This window comes from Camelina sativa, chromosome 14, assembly GCF_000633955.1.
Source record: "Camelina sativa cultivar DH55 chromosome 14, Cs, whole genome shotgun sequence".
Classification (NCBI taxonomy): Eukaryota; Viridiplantae; Streptophyta; class Magnoliopsida; order Brassicales; family Brassicaceae; genus Camelina; species Camelina sativa.
This window is the reverse complement of record NC_025698.1, coordinates 1,613,335-1,623,122: the sequence shown is the minus strand read 5'-3', so window position 1 is coordinate 1,623,122 and position 9,788 is coordinate 1,613,335. Positions and strand designations below refer to the sequence as shown.

Here is a 9,788-nt window from a genome sequence, read left to right as displayed (position 1 = left end):
TTTTTTTTTTTTTTTTTTTTTTTAAAATCTTCTCAGTTCTTATAGATCTAAAAGACTACAAAGATCAAGATGAGAAACCAAAACCAAAACTTTGGATTCATTCCTGCGGTGGATTTGACCTTTCTGCTCATTCCTTCTTTAATTATTTCTCGACGGGATTAGACACAGAAAAGATAAGTCTTACTAACCTGGTGTCTTTTTTTGTAACACGTCTCGAACCATAAACTTAGATCTTCAATATCTATTACATTATCCAAATATAATCATGAAATTTGAGCAAACTACTTGCAGATAATCTCAATAATATAACTTATTACATTGCAACGCAGCTTTGAACCCAAATAAAAAAAAATAGAAATTAGACTGCCTAAGAAGATCAACTTAGATTAGCAACCGACAAGTGTGGTTAGCTGGAGTTCACAGATTCTAATAATTGAAAAGGACAATTATATATTAGCGAATCCAAGTTTATCATCATTATACTGTATATGAATTAAATATAAACGTAATCTACATGGACAAACAATACTTTCACTATCAGAAGAAGATCCAACTCAAGTATAATTAAACGTCAATTAATTTAGTCCACTTGTTCTATAACCAAGTGTTTTTTTTTNNNCCCTCACTGTTTTCCTCACTAAATACTAAATAGTACATAAACTTGTTTATAAAACAACTCTTACAGCCAACGAGTAACATAGATCGAGAAAATAAAAATCAATAGTATAAGATTCAGAAAGATGATGACTTAAATGTTGACAAAACCAGAAAGACGATAACCTAAATTAATAAATGAATCATATTAGAGCCTCTGAAATCTCACCAACTCTTTCTCTATCTCTCTCTCTCTCTTCCATTTCATTACTTACTTCATCTCTGTTTTTCTCCTCTACCTCTCTACCTCTTCTACTATTCTGGTCTTTCTCTTACACACGCAAATACGCATATATACGCACAATCACTTCAAATTCTTGATTACATGATTTCTCGACTTTTCTTTTTTTGCCTTTTCGGATGAATATTACCCCTAAACCCTAGAGATCAGTCGTTTTCATTTCGATTTTTTGTAGTCTAATGGATCTAACAGACCGTCGTAACCCTTTTAATAATTTTGTTTTTCCGCCGCCGCCACCGCCATCAACGACTTTCACAAGCCCTATTTTCCCACGAACAAGCTCCACCGGCACGAACTTCCCCATTCTCGCAATCGCAGTGATCGGAATCTTAGCCACTGCATTCTTGCTTGTGAGTTACTACATATTCGTGATCAAATGCTGTCTTAACTGGCACCAAATAGACATCTTCCGCCGCCGCAGACGAAGCAGTGACCAAAACCCTCTAATGATTTACTCTCCTCATGAGGTCAACAAAGGACTCGACGAATCCGCCATTAGGGCAATCCCAATCTTTAAGTTCAAGAAGAGAAACGTTGTTGCAGGAGAAGAAGATCAGGATAAGAGCTCTCAAGAATGCTCTGTTTGCTTGAACGAGTTTCAAGAAGACGAGAAGCTGCGGATTATTCCAAACTGCTGCCACGTGTTTCACATTGACTGTATCGATATTTGGCTTCAGGGGAATGCGAATTGTCCCCTGTGTAGAACCAGCGTTTCTTGCGATGCAAGTTTCCCTCTCGACCTAATCTCTGCACCGAGTTCTTCCCCGGAGAACAGCGCTCCTTCTCGAAACCGGAATCTTGAACACGGCATGGTTTTAGGAGGCGACGATGACTTTGTCGTGATCGAGCTTGGGGCCAGTTATGGTGATAACAGAGAAAGCGAGAGAGACAGAGACTTCCGTACGGAACAAGAAAGGGTTGCTTTGGACGAGGTATTGACCGGAAATTCCCCAAAATTGATCAGTCCTTCGCCTAGAAACATTGATAATCGAGCAATGCATAGGAAAGAGAGAAAATTTCACAAAGTGATGAGTATGGGAGACGAATGTATCAACACTCGAGGCAAAGATATGCAATTCGGTGAAATTCAGCCCATAAGAAGATCTATCTCAATGGATTCATCAGCGGATCGTCAGCTGTATCTGGCTGTGCAAGAAGCGATTAGCCGGAGAAAGGAGCAGATTCCTGTGGCCAGAGACGGTGGAGGTTGTACGGAAGATAGTAGCAGTAGTGGACCTAGTGGTAATAACAGAGTGATGAAGAGATGTTTCTTCTCTTTTGGAAATAGTAGAACTTCAAAAAGTTCCTCAATACTACCTGTCTATTTGGAACCCTAATTGTCTTTCTCTTCTTTCTTTAATTTTTATATTATGATTTTGTGTATTTTGTTTGTTATTTTCTAAGGTTAATTTATTAAAATTATTTTGGAGGGTGAAAATAGGAGAGACAGATATATATATATATATATATATATGTGTGTTAGCTGCCTACTTTTTTTCATGTGTTCACTGTTGGTAAGTCGAAGGAGTTGATGAGTACTTGAAATACGTAGCATAGAAGATTAGAAGCTACTGAATAGTGTATAGTGTTTTCATTAATGTGTTAAAAGAAAACTGTTGGTAATTTTCTCAAATTTTAAATTCCAATACTAAAATACAACTTGTAAGGCTTAAAACTTGAAAGGCTTTTAAAGGCATAACGGCCCAATATAAGGAAAACGTTTTGTTTTAATTTTTTTTTTTTTTGACTTAAATGTTAAATTAGTGTTACATGTTAATTTTTTTTAGTCCACCTTATTAATTTTACAACACCAAACTCCGAAACATAAAAAAAAAAAAAATCATAAAGGTATGATGCTTAAATTAGAATTTATTTTCAACATATCCAGATATAATATTTATATTTAAGATAATAAATATATATATATATATATATTCAAGTTGAAAATCAAAATGTTTTCTTTTTGTTCACCTCACGAGATCGTTTATTTAAAACAACATTTTATTAAAATATTAGTTTAAGTATTAAATTTTTATGATGTGAAAATATGTAAAATTTCTAACTCTAAAACTAATGTATCAAACAAAATTCTAAGGACAAAATGCCTATTTTTGGTTTGTTTTCAATCCTATTTTAAAAATTTATCACTCAAATTTTTTAAGATTAGAAAATATGTATTTTGTTTTAAATAAAAAAAAAGTTATTTAAAAATAATATTTTATGAAAAAATTAAAATATTAATTAAGTGTTAAATTTGAACTGAAAACATGTTAAACTTTGTTTGTTGTCAACGTATTTTAAATTTAACACTTAAATTTATTTAAGATTAGAAAATATATATTTTAGTTTAAAAAATAAAAAGGTTTATTTAACACAATATATATATATATAAAGGAATTAAAAGTTTTAATTTAAGTGTTTTAACTATGTTTGGGAATTACCCTTTGTTATATTAAGTGAACCAGAGGAACCGAACATTAGCTTAAATTATCTACGGGTTTGTCCTCGGTTCGGTTGACTTCGGTTTGGGATTTTTTGTTTTTGCTTTTTTAAAGGCAAAAAGCAGAGGAACCGAATAGGTCACCGAGAAAGATCCGAGCGTCTCTCTGACGGCAAACCACACCAGAGAGCACCTTGAGACACAGAGAGAGATTCAGAGAATGGGTTTCTTCTCTTTTCTTGGAAGAGTTCTCTTCGCTTCTCTATTCATCCTCTCCGCTTGGCAAATGTGAGTTTTTTTTTTTTTTTTCCTTTTTTAATTCATCTCTTTGGTTTCTCCCCAAATTGTTTTTGTGATTAGGGTACGACGACATCTTCTTTCTAGGAAATTTTAACTTTTGCTAGATCCGATTTGATTGAGAATCTTCCCGCTAAAGCAAACTGTTTGATTTTGGACATCTAGGGTGTAAATCTAGGGCTTTTGCTTGATGATGATTTTTTACTGCTTTGTCTTCTTAACTTTAGGTCTTTAGAATTCCTTAATCGATTGTTTCAGTAATTTAACTCTATACGCAGATTGTGTGTAATATCTTATTCTATCATTGTGTGATTTGCTCATTGTTTTTATCTTTTAAATCCCTCACTGCATTGGAGGAGAGGACACATTGGTGCTTTATTCTAGTTTTTTTCTTTCACAATTCTGGTCTGAGATAGGGTGAGAAGTGACATAGTATACTGTGATTTGTGTGTCGGTTCAAATTTTCACTCCCAAACATTCATTGACTCTATATAAATATATGACTACTGATCTGGACATCTTATTTAGGTTCACTGATTTTGGAGCTGACGGTGGTCCAGCAGCTAAAGAGTTAGCTCCAAAGCTTGATCTGACCAAAGCCCATCTCTCTTCCAGATTTGGAGTTGCGTTTCCCAACGTAGAGGTATGGCCATCTCCTCCTACTCTTATCTTTATTGTGTTAGTGGTTCCTTGTCTTCATGTCTTTTATTAATTGGATGTCTCTATTTATGTTTCTGTCTGACTTGGAAAACGAACTTTTTGATAGGTGAAACAAGTGGTATGGACTATTGCTGCTCTGAAAGGACTTGGAGGCTTGCTTTTTGTTATTGGCAACATCTTTGGTGCCTATCTTCTGGTTTGGATTTCTTCACTTTTTGTTAAATAATATCCAAAGCTTTTAGTTGTTGTTGTCTTGATTTTTGGATTTCAATTGTTTGTTTCTTAGGCTGTCTACTTGGTGGTTGTCAGTCCAATTTTATATGATTTTTACAACTACGGACCAGAGGACCGCCAGTTCTCTCTTCTATTGACTGAATTCTTGCAGGTTTGTCTTAATACTTTTCCTTCATTTACTCGTGTTTTAACTTTGCTTTTGCCATGGGGCGGGTTCTTGTTCTTCTAGCTGAACTTACTCTGAATAAAAAAGAATGTTCCTGTATGGCCTCTTCTGAATCCCCAAATCCTCTTTGATGTGTCTCATTCGTTTGCGTTGATGTTTTATCACAGAGCGTTGCGCTTCTTGGGGCACTGCTCTTTTTTATTGGAATGAAGAATTCGACGCCGACCTCGACCAAGAGGATTGTGAAGAAGAGGACTCACAAGCCTAAAGCTGCGTAGAGTTCTTCCATTCTCTTCCACAGACACAAGAACAGCTTCTGGTGTCTCCACTACCTTTATTTTTCTTCCTTACAACTTTTTGTAGGATTTTAAAATTAGCCGTATTTCGTATTCTATCTATTCATTAGTTTTGATTTAACTTTGGGATGTACGAGTTTTCTTTTGCTGATTCATACAATTCTTTCCAGTGATTTTTTAAAATTGGGTCGAGAAATTATGTATTTTTTGGGATCATCATCCGTTAGAGCCGTGGGTTTGATGACTCGTAAATTTCATTTTTTCTTCTTGTGCTATTTTGTTATGCAAACAGGGTCCTTGCAACCGTTTACACTTTAAAATGTGGTATTTACGAGAATGTCTTGTCTAGTATAGTACTATAGTCTAATATTACAGCCGAAATCTAATGGACAAGCTTAATATGCGTAAGATAATACGATATCACATCAATAAATTTGTCGTATCTGATTTGTGTTTTGCATAAAAGTTATTTATAGAGAACCTAAACCGCTAATTATTTTTGTGATAATTAGAATAAGAGATTTTGATTAATTTATTCAAAGACATATTACCTTTTGTTTTTTTTTTAAACTAGAATATGATTCTTTCCATTATATGTGGCACACAAAATCTCTCAAAATAAATTAAATTGGTAATGAAGGTATTGGTTAGTCTAAAGTTGGTATAGGAAAACAAAAGTTATATTATCTCCTTGGTCTAAAGTTTATATGGTCTTTATCACTCTTTTGCTTTTTAGAAATTAATTCATTCATTTATTAACAAAAGTTACCAACAATGCCAAACAAACAACTGATTGGAAAAAATATTGTTTGGCAAATAACTGTCACCAACAGAATAATTTAATAATAACTATATACTTTAATTTTAGGTCAAATAAATATAAGCTGTAGAGTTAAATAAAAAAATTGTGTTAATACTTAACTCAAAAATACAAGCTTTGTATTTTTGTTTTCAAATTTTATATATTTTTTCCCTCAAATGGTTTCTTCTTTTTTTTTTTTTTTTTTTTTTTTTTTTTTTTTTTTTTTTTTTTTTNAACGGTAGTATGGAAATTTTTTTTCATAATCTGAACTGCAGTTAACAGAGTTAAATTAATTGGTTGAATACAATTGTTATACATATAAGCAGAAGAAATGCACCAGAGATTTACAAAATGTCTTGTCAATAAAGACTAATTAGTGAAATAATGGGCGAAACCTACGAATTTTGGAGGTTTGCAAACTGACGAGCTTTCACAGTTCTTCATACACTTTTAAGCACTAAACGAAATTATTTTCCTAAATAAATTAAAAAAAAAAACTGTAAAAGATTTACTTACATAGTCCTCATACATGAGAATATAGTCAAAGTTATAATTTAGTAGTTTATTAGTCTACTGGTCAAAAGGAAAAACACTTGACAAAAAAAAAGCAAATAATTAAAAGATTCGACCGTTTAACCAGAACACAAGCCAAGCACACACTCTTGAACACTCCATTCTCTATATATACACACAAGTACTCGTATATAGATATTATCAAAATATATACAACAAGAAGTTCCGGCGATGTCGTCAACGGCAAGAAATATTTCCGGCGGAGGTAACCGAAAGTCCAGTAGGCTTCAGCGGCGTGCTCCACCGCCTCTAAAGATAAACCCTTCGGAAGCGAATTGGAAAGTGGCTATTCCTCTTTTATCACCTACGGAGTCGCCGCCGCCGCAGAAGCCACCGGCGGTAATGAAGAGGGAGGAGCAACGGTGGGGAAAAGAGGCGGAGAAGCCCCCGGTTTTCAAGAAGTGGCAGCACCCTGCGGCTCCGTTTTATTACAAGCCAGCGCCGTCATCGAATCAGCCGTTTGCATGGCCAAATTAACGGCCACTTAATAGTAATTATTAGGTATAGCACACAAATACATAAATATTTTTATGCTTTTTATATGCCGATCATATGTGATAAAAATTGCATATCTTATTTATATTAAACATACTAGCTATTATGTATCATCTTTATGCAATATATATGTTTGGTTTAATGTTTTTTTCTTTGTTAAAGATTTTTGGTTTAATGTTGTTATTTCCTTCATATGTAACTATGAATTATAAACTAGCTATACTATATATAGTGTATTATTTCATATTAGACACGAAGAAACTATAATCGCCGTATAATTTATGTGGCAATTATAATTAATTATATATTGATATTCGTTTGGCACTACAAAATATAAATTTTAATAAGAATTTCAGCAAGTAAATTAAATTTCTTTTATATATATGTTTTCTTTAAGTTGTAGACGCTTATTATATCAAGATGTCTTTGTATATCTAGGTGACAAAAAAAAAGTCGATTGGTAAATCTAATTAAATTGATGAACAAACGAAAACGTAAAAAAAAATTTTTTTTTAGCTAATTAACTAATGTAAAACGAGTAGTACTGTATATAAAATTTAACCAGGGATCCATAAATCGAAATTTAAAACCGATTGAAATCTGTACAAATCTGGTTTAAACCGGTTAAATTACGGTATATTTCGGTATAATTTTTATTTTTATTAAAAAATCGGGGTTTGGATCGGATACCAAACTAGATTTTCAATCCTTCCGAATAAAACCGAATCCTAAATTTGGTTGAACCGAAACCCGAAAATTTTGGGTCGGGTCGGCGGCTTCGGGTCGGGTTAAAGTCGCAGGCCGACAAGTTGCTGTTATCACGAATTGACATGTGGTATCAGAGTTTTAGGTTTGTTCGTGCTTGTGTAATCAAGAAAGAAGGCAACAACTAGGGAACCAATTAACTCATATAGTAAGTTTCAGATCGGTATCCATATTACCAAATTTAGTCCTTCTCNTAATTTTGCAAGATAAGTTCGGCTAGATACATTATTTGGAGTGTGATGAGTAGCGACATGACATCATCCGGTTCACTAAAGCTTAACTAAGTACGTAGCTTGGAGTTGTTGGGCTGTACGTTTACTGTTTAGCATTCCGAAAACCCATTAGAAAATTCATACGTACGTTAACAGCTAGCCGAGGGTCGATGAATAAAAAGTATACAGAAAGGGATCATAATTTTCAGCTTTCCAACACTGAAAGCTCGATTTTAAGGCAAATTGCTGTTATCACGAATTGACATGTGGTATCAGAGTTTTAGGTTTGTTCGTGCCTGTGTAATCAAGAAAGAAGGCAACAACTAGGGAACCAATTAACTCATATAGTAAGTTTCAGATCCGTATCCAAATTACCAAATTTAGTCCTTCTCCTGCATTGTAAATGAAACGTCTATCAGACATTACTAGTATTGTACTGATCGCCTTTAAAGACAAAGATCTGTGGTCTCATGCAAAAAGTAAAATGATTCTGTGTACATCTGTTTTGATTTGCATATGTATTGGCTTAAGTGGAAAAAGGTTCATGCACTATTTTTTTATTTCTTTGATAGAAAAAAGAAGAGCTTTATGATGCATGCATTCGTACCAGGGATTTCTCAAAAAAGACAGAGACATTTGTATTGTACCTGTAACCAGAATGTGGACAGAAAAGTAAAGGAATCAGCACGTGTTCATCACTCGACACGTCGCAATAGCTATTGAATTTTTTAAAAAGTTCACATATTAGCAAAAAATTAAGTGCACCAGCCGGGAATCGAACCCGGGTCTGTACCGTGGCAGGGTACTATTCTACCACTAGACCACTGGTGCTTGTTCGACCATACATTCAAATTAGTTTTTAAATAATGTTAACATAAATATTGTAAATTGACCACTCACTCCAAATGCTCCAAATATTGTAAAAATATCTCGGTTCCTAGAGATATTTTTGGGTGCATTTTTTTTTTTTTAAACGAAAATTATTCGTTGTTGGTTATGTAGTTATACTGTATGCTGCTTGTACTAATTTCAAAAAGGGCAATCAAAATATACAGTTTTGCATTGGTGTGAATAATTCGGTAATTTAGAAAATAAAAGTTAGTGTGGGTTTGAATATCATATCAATTTCTAGAAAGGGAAACATTACCAAATGAGAAAATTGCTAATAAAAATTAGATATTTTAGTAAATTTTGGATCCAAAGAGATGTTCCTGGCACTTAAAAGAGATAGACTCATTTTATGAAAAGAGTTAAGTTGCGGTAGGCCCAAGCACACAAAATTGATTCGGTATGTTATTGAATAAAGAGATGGAGTGTTTAACTAAATCATGTCTAAGTAGCAAAGGTAGGTCAATATAACGTGTAACAAACGAAAAAACGAATAAATAGCATACATATATATATATATATATATATATATTTGAATAAAAATAGCATCTATATTTGAATTGTCTAACACTCTCGTATGAAATGTATCTAGTGAGTAGTTTAGTTAGACACTACTTGCAATTCATAGTCTAGCTAATACAAACTTTGATTAATTTAGTCATGTACAACCATTGACAATAGAAAATAAATTAAATGATTAAAATATTATAATAAGACATTAAACATTCCGAGCCCACGGTATTCCTAATCGAATTCATATCTTTAAAATTCATGTAAATCAGCCATGATATAAAAAATATTTTGCTAGTATATAAATTAATTCTGGTACATAAATCCATTAAAAACAATACTAATAAATTGGAAATTTATATATTATATTATCCAAGAAAAAATATATATTTTAGGTAACTAAACTAATAAATCTTAAAAAATATAATATATTTTAGGTAATTAACTAAACTAACAGATAAAATTAGATAGGTGATAAATCTTGAGAATACGGTAATTAAGTAGGGGGTACCTTAAAAAAAGAAAGAAAGAAAGAAAGAAAAGGGTGGGGGGGGG

At 33.0% G+C, this 9,788-nt stretch overlaps 3 protein-coding genes and 1 non-coding gene across 4 annotated transcripts; 3 read left to right on the top strand and 1 right to left on the bottom strand.

Moving 5' to 3' along the window:
* Positions 717–2,281, top strand: LOC104738953 (RING-H2 finger protein ATL1-like). Its single transcript, XM_010459175.2, has one exon. The coding sequence runs from the start codon at positions 1,075–1,077 to the stop codon at positions 2,230–2,232; it is 1,158 nt and encodes a 385-aa protein (XP_010457477.1). The 5' UTR covers positions 717–1,074; the 3' UTR covers positions 2,233–2,281.
* Positions 3,423–5,257, top strand: LOC104738952. The gene is made up of 5 exons (XM_010459174.2): positions 3,423–3,623; positions 4,161–4,275; positions 4,399–4,488; positions 4,579–4,677; positions 4,860–5,257. Exons 1-5 carry the CDS (start codon positions 3,556–3,558, stop codon positions 4,968–4,970), a joined length of 483 nt encoding a protein of 160 aa, XP_010457476.1. The 5' UTR covers positions 3,423–3,555; the 3' UTR covers positions 4,971–5,257.
* On the top strand, positions 6,398–7,004 carry LOC104738950 (uncharacterized protein At4g14450, chloroplastic-like). Its single transcript, XM_010459173.2, has one exon. The coding sequence runs from the start codon at positions 6,535–6,537 to the stop codon at positions 6,838–6,840; it is 306 nt and encodes a 101-aa protein (XP_010457475.1). The 5' UTR covers positions 6,398–6,534; the 3' UTR covers positions 6,841–7,004.
* TRNAG-GCC lies at positions 8,596–8,666 on the bottom strand. The gene has a single exon. It is a non-coding gene; the product is annotated as a tRNA-Gly (tRNA).

What these genes read in the sequence shown, in the direction of transcription:
- LOC104738953 (XM_010459175.2), top strand. Translation starts at nt 1,075, where the DNA reads ATGGATCTAACAGACCGTCGTAACCCTTTTAATAATTTTGTTTTTCCG.
- LOC104738952 (XM_010459174.2), top strand. Translation starts at nt 3,556, where the DNA reads ATGGGTTTCTTCTCTTTTCTTGGAAGAGTTCTCTTCGCTTCTCTATTC. An exon ending in ATCCTCTCCGCTTGGCAAAT is followed by an intron (nt 3,624 to 4,160) that starts GTGAGTTTTTTT and finishes CATCTTATTTAG; the next exon opens with GTTCACTGATTTTGGAGCTG. An exon ending in TTGCGTTTCCCAACGTAGAG is followed by an intron (nt 4,276 to 4,398) that starts GTATGGCCATCT and finishes ACTTTTTGATAG; the next exon opens with GTGAAACAAGTGGTATGGAC.
- LOC104738950 (XM_010459173.2), top strand. Translation starts at nt 6,535, where the DNA reads ATGTCGTCAACGGCAAGAAATATTTCCGGCGGAGGTAACCGAAAGTCC.